Source organism: Clinocottus analis, unplaced genomic scaffold, assembly GCF_023055335.1.
Source record: "Clinocottus analis isolate CAN_PGR_092001 unplaced genomic scaffold, fCliAna1.0.p SCAF_5, whole genome shotgun sequence".
Taxonomy (NCBI): domain Eukaryota; kingdom Metazoa; phylum Chordata; class Actinopteri; order Perciformes; family Cottidae; genus Clinocottus; species Clinocottus analis.
The window spans coordinates 21,889,259-21,912,009 of record NW_027176207.1 but is presented as its reverse complement, the minus strand read 5'-3'; the positions used below and the strand labels follow the sequence as shown (position 1 = coordinate 21,912,009).

General features: G+C 42.3%; 1 protein-coding gene across 1 annotated transcript in view; it reads right to left on the bottom strand.

The window, feature by feature from the left end:
• Nucleotides 1-2,870: 2,870 nt before the first annotated feature.
• prkd1 (protein kinase D1) overlaps nucleotides 2,871-22,751 on the bottom strand; it is a 37,453-nt gene continuing 17,572 nt past the window's right edge. The window contains exons 7-21 of the mRNA XM_068600239.1: nucleotides 22,630-22,707; nucleotides 22,200-22,395; nucleotides 21,985-22,108; nucleotides 20,240-20,317; nucleotides 19,409-19,576; nucleotides 18,869-18,980; nucleotides 17,115-17,167; nucleotides 14,652-14,724; nucleotides 13,997-14,103; nucleotides 12,874-13,035; nucleotides 12,178-12,276; nucleotides 11,353-11,513; nucleotides 10,382-10,488; nucleotides 7,927-8,012; nucleotides 2,871-7,025 (exon numbers count right to left, since the gene is read on the bottom strand). Coding sequence (XP_068456340.1) covers nucleotides 6,795-7,025; nucleotides 7,927-8,012; nucleotides 10,382-10,488; nucleotides 11,353-11,513; nucleotides 12,178-12,276; nucleotides 12,874-13,035; nucleotides 13,997-14,103; nucleotides 14,652-14,724; nucleotides 17,115-17,167; nucleotides 18,869-18,980; nucleotides 19,409-19,576; nucleotides 20,240-20,317; nucleotides 21,985-22,108; nucleotides 22,200-22,395; nucleotides 22,630-22,707 — 1,835 coding nt within the window. The 3' untranslated portion in view covers nucleotides 2,871-6,794. The remainder of the gene's footprint in view (nucleotides 7,026-7,926; nucleotides 8,013-10,381; nucleotides 10,489-11,352; nucleotides 11,514-12,177; nucleotides 12,277-12,873; nucleotides 13,036-13,996; nucleotides 14,104-14,651; nucleotides 14,725-17,114; nucleotides 17,168-18,868; nucleotides 18,981-19,408; nucleotides 19,577-20,239; nucleotides 20,318-21,984; nucleotides 22,109-22,199; nucleotides 22,396-22,629; nucleotides 22,708-22,751) is intronic.

Below are 22,751 nucleotides of genomic sequence, written 5' to 3'. Positions count from 1 at the left end.
AAGTTGAAGGAATAAAAATACTTTGTTGCAAATTATAGAACCTTTAAAAACGTTTTATTTATATTGTTTATGTTTTGATTTTGTTCACTTTTATGCTCCATAAATACATTTAAAAAAGTGGTTTTACAAAAAAAAATATAAAAATTATCGTTTGAACAATAATTATTTAATTGTAAAAATAAACAACAACAAAAATGAAATAATGAAGTTTTCATAAGTAATGATGTTAGTAGTACTCATAGTACAGGTAACAGTATTATTCACAGTTACATGGATATCAACAGAAATATTAATACATGACAATAGTTGTAATGATACTAGATAGATGTACTATAGTAGTACAAGAGTACTGGTGTAAGGTAGTAATGCTCTCCACTGATAGTATAAGTAGTAGTATTTTACTATCAGCAGGTGTGAGGAGTAGGAACCGTGGTTATGCTATTGTAATCCTAGTAGTAGTACATGTAGTACTTCAAGCATCAAGGTCGATAGTAGTACTGTAAGAGAAGTAATCCTTTCTAGTTGTAGTATTACTATTAGCAGCAGGAGAGGTTTTATAGTATTTTGAGCACTGCAGTACTCATTAATAGAAGTAAAAGTAGTTGTATCACCTTATAGTAGTTAGAGTTGCAATTGTTATACTACAACTACTACTACTACTACTAGTAGTAGTAGTAGTAGTAGTAGTAGTAGTAGTAGTAGTAGTAGTAGTAGAAAAGAAGAAGTAATAATGTATTGATCTTGTAGTACTATTCTAGTAGTATATGTATGGTACAAAGAGTTACAGATGCAGTAGAAGTAGTTATAGTACTAATAACATTAGTCATAGTAGTAGATTAGAAGTATTCATGTAGTATTTACATTGCTCTTGTACTACATACTAGTAGTATTTAGAGTACCTTTGAAACCACAACTCTTGAAAAAGTACAATGACAAAATTCGTAACAAATCAATCAAAAAGCCAGGACCAAAGAAATCTGATTTTAGTTCAATTGTAGTAAAAGTACACGTCAAAAACACAGTTTTCTACGAGCTTTGAGTCCCAGAACATAAAGAAAACATGTAAGACTTATGTTTTAAATCTCTTTCCTGTTACAGTTGATTGTAAATAATATTTGAAGCATAAGTTCTAGCCGCGGTAACACGGTGGAGGGAGAAGAAGGTAAATATTTGATCCGAGATGATCTAATTTAATATTCACGTGTGTGAGTGCAGCAGATGCGTCTCTGCGTCCGTGGAGGTGGATCAGTACACGAGCTGTCGCTCAGCTCCTTGTTCCCTCTGCAGGCGCAGAACCGAAAAAACCAGAAGCCGAGTCTGAAGGAGCGAGATCGCAGAACGGATCTAAAAGATGTCGACAGCAGGCCGGCGGCTAGCAGCTAACAGTGGCTAACAGTGGAAAAAGCAAAGAGAATATGGCTTTAACACATGAAGCAGAGACTTCTATACAACCAGAGGAGTCGCCCCCTGGTGGTCAGGAGAGAGAATGCAGCTTTAACACATGAAGCATAGACTTCTATACAACCAGAGGAGTCGCCCCCTGGTGGTCAGGAGAGAGAATGCAGCTTTAACACATGAAGCATAGACTTCTATACAACCAGAGGAGTCGCCCCCTGGTGGTCAGGAGAGAGAATGCAGCTTTAACACATGAAGCATAGACTTCTATACAACCAGAGGAGTCGCCCCCTGGTGGTCAGGAGAGAGAGCTTTAACACATGAAGCATAGACTTCTATACAACCAGAGGAGTCGCCCCCTAGTGGTCAGGAGAGAGAATGCAGCTTTAACACATGAAGCATAGACTTCTATACAACCAGAGGAGTCGCCCCCTGGTGGTCAGGAGAGAGAATGCAGCTTTAAGACATGAAGCATAGACTTCTATACAACCAGAGGAGTCGCCCCCTGGTGGTCAGGAGAGAGAATGCAGCTTTAAGACTCACAATACTAAAACTAATGACCGTAGAGAAAGGAACATTTATTAAAATGAATGTTATCTTTGTACATCCAAAAATTGACCAACATCTGCAGGTTGATTTTAAAATATCTTTATTTAAACATGATCCAGAAAAAAATACATCTTCAAAGTTCCTGCAGGTAGCAAACACCTGGTGAGCACTTCAGGCAGGTTCAGACGAGTGAAGCCACAGCAGAGAGCCGATCCACGACCAGCGAAACTTTACATTCAGAGGACAAACACTGAGCTGAAACGCACAGCGACGTGTTTACAACACACACACACACACACACACACACACACACACACACACACACACACACACACACACACACACACACACACACACACACACACACACACAGAGTGTGTTTCATAGGACACTCACAGCATCAAACCTGTGACCTTTCACACAGTCAGCAGTCAAAGCTTTAGTCAAAATAAAACGTGAAAAAAATAAATCTCGACTACACTGTGGGTGGAATTGAATAGATTGTCTTGAGTTATAAAAAGGAAACATAAATCTACTCAAGTAGAAGTACATTTTCTAGAGGAATACTTGTGATTATACTTGTAAACGTGGACTCACGTTAATAAACTTCCAGCTGAGGATCAGATGAAATGATCCGTACAGCTCTCCGTCCGTCTTTTAAATAGGCAGTTGGAGCCGGGACATTAGTTAGCTTAGCTTAGCATAAAGACTTAAAGCAGGGGGAAACAGCTAGCATGGCTTTGTTCAATGATTGTGGGGACTATTTCTTGGCCAGGAGTAGTGACTTCCTGTCTTTTGTTGCGCCCTGTAGTCGTCCACAATGACGTCTCTCGTATTTAAACATGAAATATAACGTTTGTACATTTAATTAGCTGAAATATAATATTCTTTGTGCAGCTTTGCCTCCTTTATTAAAAGGAGGCTCCTTGTAGTTACAGATCTCGCCACATTATAAATATATACAGTATGTATGACATCAAGCAACCGCAGAGTAGTGTATAGTATTTGATGAAGTATGTTTTGAACACACATTGCAATGAGCTGCATCAGCTGATCACGTCTCACTGGCGATGTGAGTCTGGAGCTCAGACTTCACAGCTCAACTTTGCAAAGTTTGAAGCCCCAAGAACTCTGATTTGTCGTGCTGTGTTTCGAAAAAAAAGGGCTCATTTTCTCACGACAACTACTGTTACCTGGTGACCTTTTAGCAGTACTTCCTGTACACACCTGGAGTAGCAGACTGTGGCCGCAGGGCCGAGTTAAGACTCTAGAGTTGAACTTGCGGGCTTTGAACCCCCAAGAACTCTGACGTGGTGAAAAGGAGGCTCATTGTCTCTGAGAACATGAAACCTACTGAACCTGCTCGCCCTTTAATAGTACTTTTAATAGTACTTCATGTACACAATATAGGAGCAGATTCTAGCTGAATGGATGAGCTCAGTCACCTCCAGCTTCTTTACAGGTAACACACACACACACACACACACACACACACACACACACTGCACCGTCTGTACGCACAATTACAAAAGACATATTTTTTAACAAACGCTTGTTAAGTCACCTCTTCACAGAGAAAACACATGAGACAGGTGACGTTCCTGTTCCAGGTGAAGCTGACGACAGAAGCACTGATCAGCGAGCGAGAGAGAGCGAGAGAGAGAGAGAGAGAGAGTGAGAGAGAGAGAGAGAGAGGCACGAAGAAGACAAGGCCGAGAAGGCTCCAGAGAAACAGCCCTTGTTTTTCAGATCTATGGCGGTCCAATAACAACATAATAACCATGATGCACGCTGTTCTCCTTTGTCTCCGGATGGGAGGGAGTTCAGGACGCGACAACTCAACCCTGCCTTGCTTATCGGTAAACAGACGTCTCGTAGCGCCCGGCGGGGGGAGGCCGGTCCTGAACCGTCGCTGTCCACAGAGCGGCACAAAGGCCAATAAACTGTAAACTTTTCAAATTAATTTGCGGTGATCGTTACCGCCGCCCACAGAGCGCTCTGCTGGAGGAGAGAAAGCTTGTAGGAGGAACGCGGAAAAAAAAAGTCTTTTTTTTAATGCTCAAGTGCCAAAGTATCAAGTGATTTGCAAAAAAAGGTTTGAAGTCCTTTTTAATGAAGTGCAGATATTAAAAAAAATCCTTTCAAATGTTCTCAGTTTTTACTGCATGAAAGCCAGAAACGCAGCGAGCCAGATGGCAAGTTTTACTGCCGAGTCATCCAGTTCTTACTCAACTAATCTTCTACGTTTACATTCAAACTGAGGAAGTTCATGGTTTTCTTCTAAATGATCGTATATTTTCTTCCCTGTCTGCTGTAAAATGTGAAACAAAGCTGAGTCATCAGAAACAAAGCAAGTTTAAAATATGTTGCTGTCTGACCAACATTAGTGTAAAAAAAGAGAGTTAGCAGCAGGGATGAAACTTATGATTATTATCATTATCAATTAATCTGTCAATTCATTTTTAGATTGATTGAATATTTGGTTTGGTAAAAACAATGTGCTCCAAGTTTCTCAAGGACAAGGTGAAGCTTTTAAAGATATTTTGTCAGTCAAGATCGTAGATATTCTTATAATTTTGCATAAAAAATGATCAGAATTAATAGAATATCAAAAGAGTTGGCAGTTATTGTTTTGTTCGACCGGCAAATCGATTAATCAAATAATCGTTGCAGCTCAAGTTTACTGTTTAATATTCTCATCTGAGGAGCCTGTAATCAACCTTTCAGCTGAAGTTTAACACAAACACAGAAAAAAAACTAGGAGTCGGCTTCTGAGGAGCTTTTGCTGAGATCAGGAGTTGAAGTTGTCTCCACACAAAGACAACAGCTGTGTATTTGGGCAGCAGATGTGTTTAGAAACTAAAGACATGAATTCAGCAGAAGACGCTGTGCAGCATTCACGACGCAACATCTAGAAAATATACATTGTTCCCTTTGTTGTTGTTTATAAACCGATGTTCGTAACAGTTTTCCTTGAAGAAGAAAGACTTCAGATTGTGCGACTGATATTTTGTTGTGTAGCATGGTTGTAGCTCTGCTACTGTCTGACAGAATTACATGAAAATAAAACCTCACAAAGATTAAAAAGGAAACATCTAAACATTTTCGTCAGTGTCGGTAAAGTGTTGAAACAGTGTTCGGACAAATATACTCAGAAAAATACTGAAAAACAAAAATAAATATGTCTTGCAGGTATTTTTTGGTATTTGTTGCCACAGTTTTTGTTGTATCTGAAACATAAAGTACTGCATCGTCAGCGTATTCAATGATTTTTCGCAGATGCAGCGAGTTTGTTTTTGATTACTTTGGATCTTTTTTTTGGGATGAAACCCCAACATTTCATTGAAGGAACTATATTTGTTGATTGTCCTTCATAGAGCTTCAATCCTACAACAAGATGACATTTATATCTTTATACAATTACATAACACGCACAGGAAAAAGGTTTCGTCAGAGCTGAAACTGAACTGATGATGCTTTTCTTTGTTTTTTGTGTTTTAAAGCAGAACTCACAATGATCGTTTACTTTGGATTAATGTATAAATGAGCTAATTGATGAAGCATTTAGACATTGACGAGTGGGATGATCCTCTAGTTCGTAGTTGAATGTTCGTCTGATTGACTCATTGATCTTTTATCTGAGGAGGTTTGTGGGACTTAGAATCTACGACCCGACAAACAACAAACAACAAACAACGAGCCTGATGGTGAAATGTAGAAGGAAGCTGTGTAAATATACAGCGCAGAGAGAGTTTCACTCAACAGAATTCAACCATAGAATATTGTTAAAAGATTATAAAACAAAGGGCGTGTCTTGGTCGGCCTTCATGTTCATGACGTACTTTTGTTTTGAAGCCGCTGCTTGTTTCTGTAACTCAACTCCTGATCATCGATGATGTCACGAGCGCACAAACTCAAACAGGTTTTCTTGTTTTTAACGTAAATGAAAGCTTCTTCTCAGCGTCTTTTTCTGATTGTCTGAAACGAGAAGTGCTGTTTTTATTTTTTGGGATAAATGTGTCACGGCTGAAAACTATGGAAGTGCTTTGCATTCACCAAAGAAAAAAATATGAATGATGACATTTAATAACTAATTTGTCTTTACTTGTCCTAAAGATAAATCTAGAAGTTCCTTGTTTTGTTATTACAAGCTAAAGATCTTCTAGTTATGTATGTTGCAATTTTTAAATATATAGATCTCTATTATTTTAATCTTTGTAATCTCAAAGTATGATGTCAAACAGGGTCAACATGGTCCATGTCTTCATTTCTAACGATCAACATGAATAGATTTTTACCTTCAGATGATCTTATATTCACATATTAATTATAGACCCTGACCACATGCTAACATAATACAAAGATAAGATAGTTGAGAAATCATCACAAAACGATGATTTTTTTTAATGAGGAGCTAAAATAATAGAAAAAAAAAATTGTAAAAATATCTAGGGATCTAAATTCATTCATAACTTTGTTGTTATGCAACAAGGATATATTTAAAAAATATAATTATTGGGAAATTCAATTATTATTAAAGACAATTTTAGGCTTTCCGCTAAAGAGAACTTGTGGAGATCATCTGGTGATAGTGAGACGAAGAGCAAAGCAAAGTGAGCTCCTTGTAGTGAATGCAATGTGCTTCCATAATACTCACAGGAATGAGTCGCCACATCTTTAGTTCAGTGGTTTTCTTTCAGTGAATGAAGAACATTTAAATTAGTCTTCAAATATTTAAGTTTGCTCGTTTCAAAGTGTCTTTAAAACGTCTCATCATTTGTTTTAACTTGTGCTTTTCCTTGATTTAGCGTCAGTTGGCTGGTTCTGGTCCCGTGCCGGAGCCCCGGTCCTCAGAGTTCACTGACCCTCTCGCTGAGGGTCTCCAGCTCCTCGTCCAGCTCCTGGTATCGCTCCACCGGCAGGCCGCCCTCGCCGCGCGGGCCGTTGCTGAGGTGCAGGGGGTAGTCCAGCCCGCTGAGCTGGGCGTGGTGGTGCCAGCGCAGGTCGTCGCTCTCGTGGGTGATGTAGCGCTCGTTCATCCGGGACTCCAGGTTCCTCAGGTCCAGCCACATCTGGTAGTCCTGGTGGAGAAAGCAAACGCACCCTAAAACACGCGGGTCCCACAACTGTTGTAACACTCAAACTCATTCTTTCTTATTTATTTCATTTGTGCCGTTTTCTTCTGTTTCTTTTAATTTTCCTCCTGCCAATACATTTAATATAATTTAATATAATATACATATTATATTAAGGACTAGCTCATGTTCTAGTTAGCACTAGCTTATGTTTATAGTTAGGACTAGCTAAGGTTTCTAGTTAGGACTAGCTCATGTTTACAGTTAGCACTAGCTCATGTTTCTAGTTAGGACTAGCTCATGTTTCTAGTTAGGACTAGCTTATGTTTCTAGTTAGGACTAGCTCATGTTCTAGTTAGGACTAGCTTATGTTTATAGTTAGGACTAGCTAAGGTTTCTAGTTAGGACTAGCTCATGTTTACAGTTAGCACTAGCTCATGTTTCTAGTTAGGACTAGCTCATGTTTCTAGTTAGGACTAGCTAAGGTTTCTAGTTAGGACTAGCTAAGGTTTCTAGTTAGGACTAGCTAAGGTTTCTAATTAGGACTGGCTCGTGTTTATAGTTAGCATTGGCTCATGTTTATAGTTAGCACTAGCTCATGTTTATAGTTAGGACTAGCTCATGTTTCTAGTTAGCACTAGCTCATGTTTATAGTTAGGACTAGCTCATGTTTATAGTTAGGACTAGCTCATGTTTATAGTTAGCACTAGCTCATATTTATAGTTAGGACTAGCTTATGTTTATAGTTAGCACTAGCTCATGTTTATAGTTAGGACTAGCTCATGTTTATAGTTAGGACTAGCTCATGTTTATAGTTAGCACTAGCTCATGTCTTTATTTAGCCTGATCTTCCTCGTGCAGTCTTGAACATACAATCCAGGACCTGATGCATCATCATGCGTGTTACCTGTAACCAGGGGTGGCTGAGCGTCTTGTCCACGCTGTATCTCTTCCTCATCTTCACCTGCAGCAGGTTGTTGATCAGGTCGATCGCTGCATGGGGGGAAAAGAAAGGGAAGAAAAAAAAAGCAGCTATGAATAAGGAAAAGCGGAGTGACCAACAGAGGGAGGGATGAAGAAGAAGAGGAGGAGGAGGAAGAGGAGGAGGATGTAGAGCCGGGTGCCCCCCCATTGTGAGGGGCCAGTCGGGGCTAATGAGCAAAGCTAACATGATGTTAACATTTCTTCAAGGGTCAGCGGTCTGAACAGCTCGAGGACCCCGGGGCCCCTCAGGTCTAAGGGGCCCTCCATCGCTTGGCATTATGCACATGAATGGAGCAGCACATGAATACCCTCCGAATCTGTCCGTCTCACTCTCTTTCCAGGAACTGCCTGCGCTCTCAAAAGCTCTGCTTTTCAAGGCTTCAAACCCTCTCAACGTTTTTGTTTTTTGTTTTTTTTTGTCCACCCCTCCTTCGCTCCTCTTTTCCAGCGGAGTCACATGAACTCGACCGTTAAGCCGCGCTTTTGTTTTTCTTCCGGCAGCGAGGCCGAAGGATGGCGATGTCCGGCCATCCAACAGCAGCTCTGAGAAACATATCAGCAGCTCGCCACCAGATTTACAAATAGTGTAAATTACTGAAGGTTTTATCTCAATCTGTCAGGAAATTATTCTCGACAGTTTTTGTTCAAGCAGAGTGTGATTGAACGTTGCACAAGAACTTAACTGTTCTAAAAGAGATGGAAACAGTATCAGACACCAAAACAAATGAATTAATCAAACAAACTAGGCGACAACCTCTCTCCTGACCACCAGGGGGCGACTCCTCTGGTTGTATAGAAGTCTATGCTTCATGTGTTAAAGCTGCATTCTCTCTCCTGACCACCAGGGGGCGACTCCTCTGGTTGTATAGAAGTCTATGCTTCATGTGTTAAAGCTGCATTCTCTCTCCTGACCACCAGGGGGCGACTCCTCTGGTTGTATAGAAGTCTATGCTTCATGTGTTAAAGCTGCATTCTCTCTCCTGACCACCAGGGGGCGACTCCTCTGGTTGTATAGAAGTCTATGCTTCATGTGTTAAAGCTGCATTCTCTCTCCTGACCACCAGGGGGCGACTCCTCTGGTTGTATAGAAGTCTATGCTTCATGTGTTAAAGCTGCATTCTCTCTCTCTCCTGACCACCAGGGGGCGACTCCTCTGGTTGTATAGAAGTCTATGCTTCATGTGTTAAAGCTGCATTCTCTCTCCTGACCACCAGGGGGCGACTCCTCTGGTTGTATAGAAGTCTATGCTTCATGTGTTAAAGCTGCATTCTCTCTCCTGACCACCAGGGGGCGACTCCTCTGGTTGTATAGAAGTCTATGCTGCATACTTCCTTTCAGACGTCAGTCTGGTTAAACCAGTAAACTTTCTTTTGTTCTTCGTGTATTTTACTAACTAACATCTATTAGTGAAGAGACGTTCTTCCAGATAAAAGTCTCCTGAGACATTTGACTGATGAAACTAACTTCTATCTTCTTCTCCTCGGCACACCATTTGAAGTGTTAATAGATACAATTAAAAGCATTGACTGGCTCTTAAACCGCGTCGTGCGACATCTTTGTTTGTGAAGTTGCATAATATTCAGTTCATGCTTAACATAACAATACAATTTCTCCATCGGAGCGTCTCAATTATAAAAGTTGAATCGTGTTTGTGGGCAGACGAGCGCATGAGTAACAACCATTTAAAGTGTCTTCCCTTGAAGTGATCTTTAGAGGAGGAAGAAATGCACATTTAGTTGAAGCGCTAAGAGTTTCTCTCCTCTTTGACATTCAATCCTCCCGACAGATGAAATGACTCCGTTGGAGGTTTATTTCGGAGCCGGCGTGCCGGCATGAGGAGGCGAAGACGAGCTCTTCAGAGCCCCTTCGGGCATCCGGGCCGAGCGGCGCCGTGAGTCAGGCCGGCTTTTAAATCCGTCTCTGAGCCGAGAGGACGACCGCGGACGCTTTTAGAGACAATGACGACAACGACGTGAGTCACAGAGACCGAGTCCGAGTGTCGGGGAGACGCTACGCTGCAGCAGCGCCCAGGAATAATACCCTCGCAACGAAACAACCGCTGAGTCACACACGGAGAGGTGAAGCGAAGCGGCCATCTTTGATCCTGGTTTTTTTACGGGGGAGGTTGTGGCTATTTATATTTGCTGGTGCAGGACGTGCTGGTGTATGTTTCACAGAAACATTCACGCTAGTTTGCCAGATGTTAAACTCTCTTAACCTTCCTCTTTCGTTCGGGTTGGCACCGACACGTTTTAGGTTTTAAATGCGTGAAGGAACCACATACGTGTGATTTTAACATGAAGGCCTTTTGACTTTGTCAGGAACATTTCAGCTAAATAAAATCTAAAGATGTGATGCGCGTCGGTTGTGTTGCGTACCTTCCTGGGACACTTTCTTCCAGGGGTGAGGAGGGTACATGAAGGCAGCGTTCTGGATCTGATCGTTGATATCTTCGTCTTCATTGAAAGGGAACGTGCCGCTGAGACTGAAATCATATTAAATCAGTTCATAGTTATGATGCAATCGAGACGATTTCATCTGAGATATTAGAGTTTGCTCGTGTGTTTTCTGTTGTAGTGTTTGCTGAACGACTTTTGCTGAGGACCAAGAAGAAAATGAAGAGAACAACAAGACAAGAATGTTGATGAACACAAGGTTCATGCATATTTTGACCAATGGACTTCCATGATTTTCACCAAATTTTCTTGACGTTTTCATGACTTTAAACCAATTTCCATGACTTTATCAAATTTCCATGACGTTTTTATGACTTTTCACCAAATTTCCATGACTTTAAACCAATTTCCCATGATTTCCACCAAATTTCCATGACGTTTTTGGGACTTTAAACCAAATTTCCATGATTTTGAAACAAATGTCGTTGAGCAAACATTGTGTGAAATGAAAAGTACTTTATTAATCTCCAAGGAGAATTTTTTTTTTTTGGAATTTTTTTTGATTCTTCAAATGTGTGTGTAAACAGTACAAAGTGATAAAATGTAGTATTTAAACTAACAATGAGGATTCAAAGCATACAGTAAACCTTAAATGACTCAAATGAATGAGAGACAATAGTTTGATTAAAAGAATAAACATTTATATAGATGCCTGTATGTATGCTGCTGATATTTTGAAACTCTTTCTTTTAAAAGCAGATTCATTATTTAAACTAAATGAACGCCATGAACACATGAATACAACACGTTTACACCACTTTTACACAACTTTGACTATTTCATTTTTTAAGGACTTTTCCAGGCCTGGAAATAACCGTTTTTAACTTCCATGACTTTCCCAGCAGCCTCCAGTCTGAGCCTGACGTCCTCCGCCAGGTGAGCCCCCTCCCTACCTGACGTAGATGATGACGCCCACCGACCACATGTCCAGAGAGCGGTTGTATCCTTTGTTCCTCAGCACCTCGGGCGCCAGGTACGCCGGCGTGCCGACCACCGAGCGCCGGAACGACTTCTCGCCGATGATGCGAGCGAAGCCGAAGTCGCAGAGCTTCACCTGAAACACGGGGACGGAGGCAGGGAGGGGCTGTGACACCACAACCTTTCACGGGACACGACGACACACAACTACTCAAGCTCAAGAGGCGGGATCGGACCGCCGGCGCCGGGCGTTGGAAGCAGAGAGTCGACGGTTCTCATGAAAAGTTACTCGTCAGTTTCCGCTCGTTACAGGAAGACGAGTCTTTTAACTCCACATCTCGGATCCTTCGGTCTTTTAGACTCGAACAGGGGTTTGAATCGTATCCCAGCATGCATCACTTCATGTAAAACAATTCAATCCTGAGCCAAATATTCCAGACTTCATTTCTTAATAAGGGAAGACTTTTTTTTCCTCCATTGTTTTGGCTTCAAAGCATTTAATCTGATTCACGTTCATAATATCTAAAAGTGAGACTTTTTTCTTATGATTAAAAACATGTATTTCTCAAAAAAATATTACACTGATAAATTGTGTAGTTTGTGTGTGTTTAAAGGAAAACATACACACACACTTTTCCATGATTTCCTTATGATATTTTGTGATTACCACAATAAATATATTGAAACTTACGTAGAAAACTCAAAAGATTTAGTTAATATAATCCACACACACACACACACACACACACACACACACACACACACACACACACACACACACACACACACACACTCAGTACCTGTGGGAATGCGTCTGCAGACGCCAGCAGCACGTTTTCAGGTTTCAGGTCACAGTGGACGATGTTCTTGAAGTGGAGGTGACGCAGAGCCACCAGGATCTGACACACACACACACACACACACACACACACACACACACACACACACACACACACACACACACACACACACACTTGATTCCAATATCAAAGAAATGTCACATTTCTATTGGTTTGAGTGATTCATGGTCTTATAACTGTGTCACTCGGCAGTAGAAACATGTTCTTGTTGCTTCTACTTTTATATTTAAATAAAAATCAAGACCACAGCGATAAAAAATAAAGAGTGACAGGAAAAAAAAACGCCCCAACGCCCCCTGTGGGGTTCAGCGGGTTGAGAACTCTACAAGAGACAATCAGGAGCATAAAAGCTGAAGGAGGCGCTATAGAGGGAAAAGGTCACGGTGTCGCTCAGATCTGCAGGGGAGCAGGAATGTGAGCAGATAGACTGAAGACCGCGGACGTCACATGATGCTGAGGGGCTTCTCTCATTGGTCCGGATCCCATTCAAGTCCTCGCAGGAGCTTTTCAGACAAAATAAACTATTGAATTGCTTTTTGTCAGACGGCACACAGCTGCAGGCGCATCGCCGCCACGGCTCACAGCCCGGGAGGTGAATTCCACTCGAAGCTGACGAGCAGGTGGAGACGGCGTTACCTGCGTGACCATGAACTTGGTGATCCTCTCGGGGAGTCGGCCCTTCTCGCTGGACAGGATCATCTCCAGCATGTCACCGTGGAGCTTCTCCATCACCACGAACACACGCTCCGGGGTCTCGAACATGCAGTCCAGGTTGACCACGCCCGGGTGGTGCAAGCTCTGGAGGAGGAGGAGGAGGAAGAGGAAGAGCAGGAGGAGGAAGACAAAATGAGCAGTGCACATACATGTTCATGCTGCGGCCGCTAGCTGCTATAAATTTAGCTTTATTTCTTTTGCTGTTTTCTGACACACAAAGTTATAGGAAGCTAAGCTAACCCAGCTAACACCTGAGGCTACTCCACTACCCAGCATGCTCCTGGAGGAGAATGAGGAGAAGGGGAAGAGGAGGAAGGAGGCATGTATGCACACATACATGATCATGTGATGCCGGTAGCGTCCATAAATTTAGCTTAATTTCTTTAATTTCTTAGTTTTGGGAAGATAAGCTAGCGCAGCTAGCACCTGAGGCTACTCCACTACCCAGCATGCTCCTCGTGGCGATACATTGTGGCGTCCAGGATCAAACAGTCACAACGTTGGCGCACAATGTGTGTTTAATTCCTCACGTTTCACAGTTTCAGTGTTCGATGTCGGCCATTTTGTCGACCAGGAGAATAGTTTTTGCATTCCGCCTCAAACTCCAAAGATGAACTTCTGTTCTAGTTTAGTTTGTCGTGTGTTTGTCGTGTTATGAATGAGCTACACCTGCATTTCATTGTGCGTCACTGCACAGTGACGACAACGTGACCCTCGTGTTGAAGTCCTCACTGAAGTAAACGTTGAGCCGAAGAAGCAGAAAGAGAGCAGACAGTGTTTTCCTTGCAGGTGTGTGTGTGTGTGTGTGTGTGTGTGTGTGTGTGTGTGTGTGTGTGTGTGTGTGTGTGTGTGTGTGTGTGTGTGTGTGTGTGTGTGTGTGCGCAGCAGCTTCTGCAGGTTGAGCAGCGCTGCAACATTACAGGATGTCACACCCCTACGGTGTTGCCACGGTAATGAAGTCGTTCACGACAGGAAGTCTCACTCACCGCCAACAGGCTCTGCTGTGTGTGTGTGTGTGTGTGTGTGTGTGTGTGTGTGTGTGTACCTGCAGGATGGCCACCTCGTTGCGCAGCTGACTCTCCTGTTTGGTGGGGAAACGGAGTTTGTCGATGATCTTGATGGCGACGTCTCGGCCGGACTTCCTGTGTTTACCTGCAGCACAACACACACATCTATGTTATTATTATTATTATTATTATTATTATTATTATTATTATTATTAATATTATTATTATTATTAATATTATTATTAATATTATTATTATTATTATTATTATTATTATTCATCGTCTTTCAGACACTAACTAGAGGTTTGAGCTGAACAGCGAGCAGCAAGCATTGATTATTTATTTTTTTTTGTATTTTTTGTAATTTTTCTATTTATCTTTTAAGAGATTTAAATACAAAAATGTGAACAAAAAATGTTTGTGTGTGTATATATATATATATATATATATATATATATATATATATATATATATATATATATATATATATATATATATATATATATATATATATATAAAGTTTCTGAATATTTGGAAAAAAGATGAGAAATCTAAGATTGAGAGAAAATAAACTCAGACTTTTTCCCCAAACATATATATTTTTTAAATTAACAAACTTTATGACTTTTTTTCTTTTATTTTGTAAAGCCTCTTCAGGTTAAAATGCTTTTAGTTTATTTTGAAAGGTTTTACCTCCGTACACGATGCCAAACTGTCCTGAGCCCAGAACCTCGTCTGGAAAGATCTGATACACCGAGTTGATGTCCTGAAACACACCAGGACACGATGAGAGGACGTTTAGTTAGGAAAGAGGAAAGGAAGCAAAGAGGAAAGGAAGCAGAGGAAGTGAAGAGGAAAGGAAGTGAAGAGGAAAGAAAGTAAACAGGAAAGGAAATGAAGAGGAAAGGAAGCAAAGGAAGCCAAGAGGAAAGGAAGCAACGACAAAAGGAAGTCAAGAGAAAAGGAAGTAAAGAGGAAAGGAAATGAAGAGGAAAGGAAGGAAAGGAAAGGAAGTAAAGGAAGTAAAGACTTTGAGCTGCACTCACCTCCATAAAGGTGTTATATACAAATACAAAATGAATCCGTTTTTATTTTCACATAAAACATCTTTAAAGAGTATAAAATGTGTCTGGATTCAGCAGAAAGACGAGCTTTTAAAAAGTTGTGAAAGTCGTGAAGTTGAGCACCGCCGAAAAGGAGGAGGAGGAGGAGGAGGAGGAAGAGGAAGAGGAGGAGGAAGACGAGGAGGAGGAGGATGAAGAGGAGGAAGAGGAGGAGGGGGAGGAAGACGAGGAGGAGGAGAACAAGGAAGAGGAGGAGGAGGATGAGGAGGAGAAGGAGGAGAAGGAAGAGGAAGAGAACAAGGAAGAGGAGGAGAAGGAGGAAGAAGAGAAGGAGGAAGAGGAGGAGGAGGAGAACAAGGAAGAGGAGGAGGAGGGAGAAGGAGGAAGAGGAAGAGGAGGAGGAGAACAAGGAAAAAGAGGAGGAGAAGGAGGAAGAAGAAGAGGAAGAGGAGGAGGAAGAGGAAGAGGAGGAGGAGGAAAAGGAGAACAAGGAAGAGGAGGAGGAGAAGGAGGAAGAAGAGAAGGAGGAAGAGGAGGAGGAGAACAAGGAAGAGGAGGAGGAAGAGGAGAAGGAGGAAGAAGAGGAGGAGGAGGAAGAGGAGGAGGAGGGCGAGGCACCGTGGGTTCAACAGCGAAATGCAAAAAAACAAATAAAACCTCAAAAATCGCATCACTTCATCACCTGGTGGAGTTCTCCCCCCCCCTCCGCCTCCTCCCCTCTTCCTCCCCTCCTCCCCCCCCCCCCCCTCCTCCCCCGCGTGAGGGCGAGCCCGCCGAGCGTCGCCGCTCCGTCGCCGCTCTGACACCAAAACCGCTAAATATTTTCTCCTTGTCTGCAATCACGTCTCCTGGTTTCTCCCCCGTCAGCTGACAGCCTAATATCACACCTCCAAGCCAAGAGGACAGAAATACAATATTATACCCCCCCCCCCTCCTCCCTCCTCTTCATCCCCCCTCCTCTTCATCCCCCCTCCTCACCCCCCCCCCCCCCCCTCTCCCAGAAGCCTCGCTGCCTAATTACCCTCCGCCGTGGCCATGGAAACGGCTTCGGCTGAGTGAGTAATCACAGTAATCTCCATGTGAAGGTGCTCCAAGACGCCGCTCACCTTGGAGACGGACGGGGGAGAAAAAAAAGGTGAGCGCGGGGCGTCTGCGGGCGGGAATCGGGACGCCGTGTTCTCTCAGGTTTTACCTCCGCATGAATACAGTTTGCAGACAATTTTTCTGCCTCGCGCGGAGAAATAAAACAGAAAGTCTCGGTGATGTTGACGCTCAGGAGAGCAAGTGAATGAGGAAGCACCGAGGAGGAGGAGGAGGAGGAGACGCACACAGGATGTGGTTCATAGGAGGAGGAAGTCTGAGACGCTCGTCTTCGTCTTCATCTTCATCTCCTGACAGAAAGTTGATGAAAGCTGAAGCGGAGCGGGAAACTAAAAACGATGTAAAATGTTTTTCTGAAAGCAGTCTGCCGCCTCTGATCGTCACTTTGAGACGAACAACCTCTCAGAGAAAAACAGACACGGTGGAGTTCCCCGTCAGCTGGCGCCCAAAATATTAATGTTTTACACGACACTTAAACTGATATTCATTTTCTTAGGTGTCTAAAATACTTTTGCTGCTGACTTCACTTCTAAAGAGCTGAACTATCCCTCTACATAAAATGTAAAAGATCTTTTACTTCACAAGAGTTCAAAAAGAAGTTCAAGAGCTTCAGTACATTTTCTTATTGAGATATTTCATAAAAACATGTAAAATCTTTCTGTAAAATAAGATGACTTGTTATGGATTAAAGTCCCAAAAGTACTTGAAGTTTAAGTATTAATACATTAATAATAATGATAGTTCATCTTTGAAATAGCCACTCATTATTATGAGTACTTTTACCTTTTTGATTAGTTCATTTTGCTGCTGTACTTTTGTACTTTTAGCATTTTGAATGATAAGTGTTTATTTATATGAAGTATTTATATCCTGCGGTGTTGCCCACAGATGTGTATTTGATGTGCACCTGCACACAAACACCGCTCCACCTTTGTGTGTGTGTGTGTGTGTGTGTGTGTGTGTGTGTGTGTGTGTGTGTGTGTTTCCTCACCACGTTCTCCTGGATCTGACAGTTGGAGACAGAGATGCTGATGGAGATCTCCTCTGTTGATGAGACAAGAATCGCTGTTAAGCTGCAGAGAAACGATCAGAGTGAATCTCCTCTCCAGGATTCGACTCTAAATGACACAACAGACCAGCAGCTGCTGCTATGAGACAAGCGTGTGTGTACTTTCTCTGTGTACAAAGTATATCTCGGTGCAAACACAATATTATTCGGGTGCGTTTCCCCCTCAGGTGAGCGCTCGGCTCGGAGACGGCGAGCTGTTAGTCATGATCAGTTTGACGTCAGAGGAGGTCTGAAATATCTGTGATGGGGTTTTTTTCATGTGTGTGTGGGTGTCGGCGGCCCTGAGGGGATCTGAGAGTCTGCGGGAGAATTCAACATGAACATTAATACCTGAGCTGGAAATGTGTCCTGTTCACAGGCGGGATCATTACGCCAGAATAACATTCACGATGCGTTCACTTGTCTAGGGATTCTCTGGACGTCTGAATGTTCTTATTCAACGGGAGGAAGAAGACAAGATGGCGACGCTAACCTCTCAACATGCAGCGTAACCGTTTATCTCGCTGTAAAAAGATGAAATGCTGGAAGAGTTGTGTTACTTCACAATGTCAGTAATGTCTGTATCAGGATGCAACTATTGTGTGTCAAGCTGAAGCTTTATGTTTTTATTAAAAGCCCAGATTATCTCTCTTTGATGGATGCACCGTTCTATGAAATGTAAATATTTAAGATGCATTATTTTACACACATTTAACCTGACATATTGTCGTACATTTAGACGTCAAACTGATATATTGTCATATATATACATATATATATATATATACAGATGACATGCATTAGAATAAAACAATAATGAAAAGGCAAGTGTTTTTTTAATTATCTACTTATTGTGTTTTCAGTTTTCTTTCTTTTTAACTATTGTCTCTCAAACACTGAAAATTACATTGTTATTACATGAATGACGTTTTATTAAATTATAATTAGATTAGTCATCCTAATATTTTAAACAGTATAAAATGTATTAATTATATTTGTTGTTTTAATGACTTCTATTGTTTTTCTGTACCACTATGTTGAGTACATGCCTGCGATATTTTTCTTGTTTAATACATTTAAATAAAGATTTTAAAACATGACCGTGACCATGATTATTAACAATTTAATTCACATTAAAAATTATTCTGATCATAGTTTCTTATCGCTCAAGTCTTTTCACTTTTTGTATTTTTTTAATATGTTATTTGATCTATTTGCTAGATTCATTTGACTATTTTCTTAGATTCAGGAATCTGAGAATCGTACCGTACAATGTGCTGCGACAACACAACTGTGTTTGAAAATGTGGGATCTGCAGAACAATTTGGAATAAAGTTATGTGATGATGAAGTTTGGTTGCATTCGTGTTTTACTGACCGAGGCTGAAAGTTAGTTGATTCAACTCTTGTTGTAAAACTGTTCTTCTGAATGTTCTATCGTATTAAAATATACCGTAACATGTCCAAACAGAGAGCTTCATAGAGCTGGGTGTCGTCTGCATAGCGACTGATAACATTAACATTATCCCTCACTGAACTATACCAAGAGATAAAAAAGTAGGGGATCCAGAATCGAGCCTTGTGGCACTCCACAGAAATGTTCATTCTTACTTTGACTGAAATTACAAGTTTTGAATTGAGACAATAAAGTTGTGACTCGTTTGAAATATTCAACTGATAATTAAACTGGTATCTCACTGTGTCCACTGCGGTGGGAGCTGTGGGAGACTCCCGTAGAGACGGCCGGCATCAGAGCGTGCTGGATGGCCATCTCCCACATTCGAGCCACATCCTTCCCGACTCCGCTGACCTGAAACCCGACAATACAAACTGTCAGGATAAGTTGCAGTCACTCGTGAGATGAACTTAATTCACAAATCTGTGGGCATAAGCTAGTTTCCATTTCCTGCTAGCCTACTTTATCTCAGAGGTAAATATGTGGTTTACTCCTTTATGTGTATCTAACAGCTGTAGGTAGTAGTTACCTTTCAGATTGTAAAATGAAATTAAAAAAAAAACATGTATTCAGCTTGTAAAGTACAATTGTTAAAGTGGTTGGTATAGTTTTTCCTCAGATGAATAATATATCACCTTCAATAGACCTTATTGATTATAATACATCTTTACTTTTACTGACTTTCACTCAGAATGGAATACTTACGCATGCTTTTGGTACTTTCACTTAAGAGAGTAAAAGCTTTATTACTACATGAAATGAAGTGAGCATTGTGCGTTCACCAGAACGTTGCTGCTGGTCACAGAGGATTCAGCTCTCTGCAGGAGCTCGCCAACGTAGTAAACCAGCGAGGCCGTGGTGATCTCAAAGCAGTGGTGATTGGCTCCTTCAGGGAGCAGAGAGAAGCTCTGAGCCGGTTCCAGACACAATATCTCTGACAGAGGGATCTCCTGCAGGGGGAGAGGAACACAGCATGAGCACGAGAAGGTTGAGCATTGCACTCGTCACTTAAACTTGCAACCGGTGCCGTAAATACATTTGTGTGTCACCACAGTGTGCATGCAGCTGCACACCCTGAAATAGACCCCTGCAAACACACAAGCAGCACTGAGAAGTGTGTGGTGCTTTGCAGTGATTTTAAGTTTGTCTCTGAAATAAGAAATAAAACAAAATGACATGATCTCTCACCAGCTTCCCGCCCGCCAACACTGACAAATGTCACTTCTGCTCTTTAATGGATTCTCATCCTCACAGCCTCGTTTTGTGTAAAAAATGAAGCCGTATATGCAAATAATATCACTGGAGGATGTTATAGACTTTTCAGCGGTTGTGTGCATCATGTTGTGGTGTGAAAATATTCCCCTCATTTCCATAATTAACTAATTAGAGGAAATATTTCAATAAGATGTGAGAGGAGTTGTGCATTGATTGAACTATAAGGATGCTGGGAGTTTCTGAAAAGTTGTCGACATCTGCTCAACAAGCAGTTTGAAAGCATGAAGACACTGAAGAGGAAGATTCACAGAACAAGGAAGACAATTTAACAAACGGGTAAAACACTTGAAATACTCAGGACTTGTCCTTTAACGAGAACTCAGGGATGAACTTCTTACCTTGTAGTATTTACTTCCTGTGTCGTTCTGAAACAGCGTGATGCATTTGCTGTCCAGCCGCCAGTAATGTCTCTTCCTCTGAAACATTGAGAGGGAGAGGAGGAAGAAGGAATGAGGCGAGGAAACAGAGATGGACAAAAAGATGTCCGGAGGAGAGAGAAGAGAGAAAGGAAGAGAAACGCTGACGTCGTTCAACAGAAACTTCCTTCACACGGAGCTGAAAGATGCAGCAACACCTCATCCGACTGCAACAAAAAATACCTCTTCCATTACACCTTTGTCTAAAAAAACTAATTAACGTGCGTCTCTGTTTTGGAGAGACGTCTGGGAGTAAGTCTGCATGAATAATACCTTTCTGTTTAATATTGTCATCATTTTACGTTGTCGTGTTGTGACTTATTAAATCATATTAACACAAAGGAGTCTTTAGTCTTCATATCTATAACGTCTTGATCTCGTCCTGATTGACGTGGAGAGAAACGACCAAAATAAAACAACCGTTAAGGTAAATAAAGGAAACATGCGGAGAGCAGATTAGACAATATAATCACCAATATTTATGATAAATATTTAAACTGAAAATAATACGTAAAAAAAAAATCAACAAATAAAAATGTTGTTTGTGCTTTTAGTCAATAAAAAAGATGCATTACATATTATTATCATACAAAATTATCATTGTGGCAGTAGCTTTAAACTCACCCTATAATAATATGAATAAGTCTAATCTTTCAATAATACGTATTATTAGCTAAATCATTAAATCCTCAACAGCCAATCAACCGGTGGGAGCAGCAGCAGTCCAGGTGCAGCAGTGAAGTATCTGCATGAGGTCAGTGAAGGCAGCAGAGCTCGGCCTGAACGACGAGCAGTCGCTCAGGCCGAGCTCACCGCTGATCTCAGATCTGTTTGTGTCACTTCAGCAGCACGATCCTCTGACACGATGATTCATACGTCACCACAACACTGTGGCTGCTGACATCTTCAGTTAATATTACATTATTAGTCATTTTCTATGTGCTGTGCATATTTTCTATTATTCTGTTCTATTTTTTGTATACATCTATTTCTATCTACCTACCTACCTCCCTTCCTACCTCCCTCTCTATCTTCCTACCTACCTTCCTATCTACCTACCTACCTCCCTCCCTACCTACCTCCCTCGTCTTTCTACCTACCTACCAACCTCCCTCCCTCCCTACCTCTTTACCTCCTTCCCTACCTCCCCCCCTCCCTCCCTCCCTCCTTTCCATCCCTCCCTACCTCCTTCCCTCCTTACCTACCTCCTTACCTCCTTCCCTCCCTCCCTACGTACCCATCTCCTTCCCTCCCTCCCTACGTACCTACTTCCTTACCTCCTTCCCTCCCTCCCTACGTACCTCCCTCCTTCCCTACCTACCTACCTACCTCACTATCTTTCTACCTTCCTATCTATACCTCCCTCAATCCCTCCCTCCCTCTCGACCTCCCTCCCTATCTACTTACCTCCCTCCCTCCCTCCCTCCCTTCCTTCCTTCCTCCCTCCCTCCCTCTCTACCTACCTCCCTCGCACCCTCCCTCCCTCCCTATCTTTCTACCTTCCTATCTACCTACCTCCCTCCCTCCTTCCCTCTCTCCCTCCCTCCCTCCCTACCAACCTCCCTACCGACCATAATGAAGAATCGGTACTTCATGTATTGATGGTACAGGTGTTGAAGACAGATGAACAACAAGCAGACAGGTAGACGGACAGACAGGTGCCGTACCAGCGAGTCCTTGCTGGTGTAGTGGACCATCCAGCCCTCCTTCATCACATTGCTCGTCTTCCTCTTTGTGTGTTTGACGGACTGAACGACTCGCATAAGAGGGATGTTGTTACTGGTGGACGGGCTGCAGGGGGCGGGACAAAGCTCAATCTCACACGTATGTGTGTGTGCGTGCATGTGTGTGTGTGTGTGTGTCTGAGTGTGTGTTCCTGTACCTGATGGCCCGGTTGGACTCGTCCAGGTCGGGGTCGTGCAGGTCGCACAGGTCGCTAGGCCCCGCCTCCAGCGAGAGACCGCCCTCTGATGTCATCGCTTCGTCCATGTCGTCCGACAGGCCGCGGTCCATGTCGTGGTCGTCGAGGCAACCCTCCACCATGACGACGTCTGACTCCGCCCCCGGGCTCAGGAGCTCTACGAAATAAAACACACACACACACACACACCTGGATGTGTAGTTTATTTTCCTATCGGTGTGAGGACATGAAGACCTGGGCGCAGCAGTTAGGTGTGTTCCTGTGGCGGTGATTGTAGTTCTCCATGTATAAAGTAGAGGTACAGGGGTCAGGTGTGTGTATGTGCGTGTGTGTGTGTGTGTGTGTGTGTGTGTGCGCGCGTGTGCGTGTGTGTGTGTGGGTTGAAACTTGCCTCCGTTTTTGGAAACTTCTCCCAGACAGTTGTTTGGCACTTTAGGAGCACATCGTTTATGACAGTTAAATTTACAATCTGAGGGAGGAACGAGGAAGAAGAGCAAACATTAGGTCCCGAAA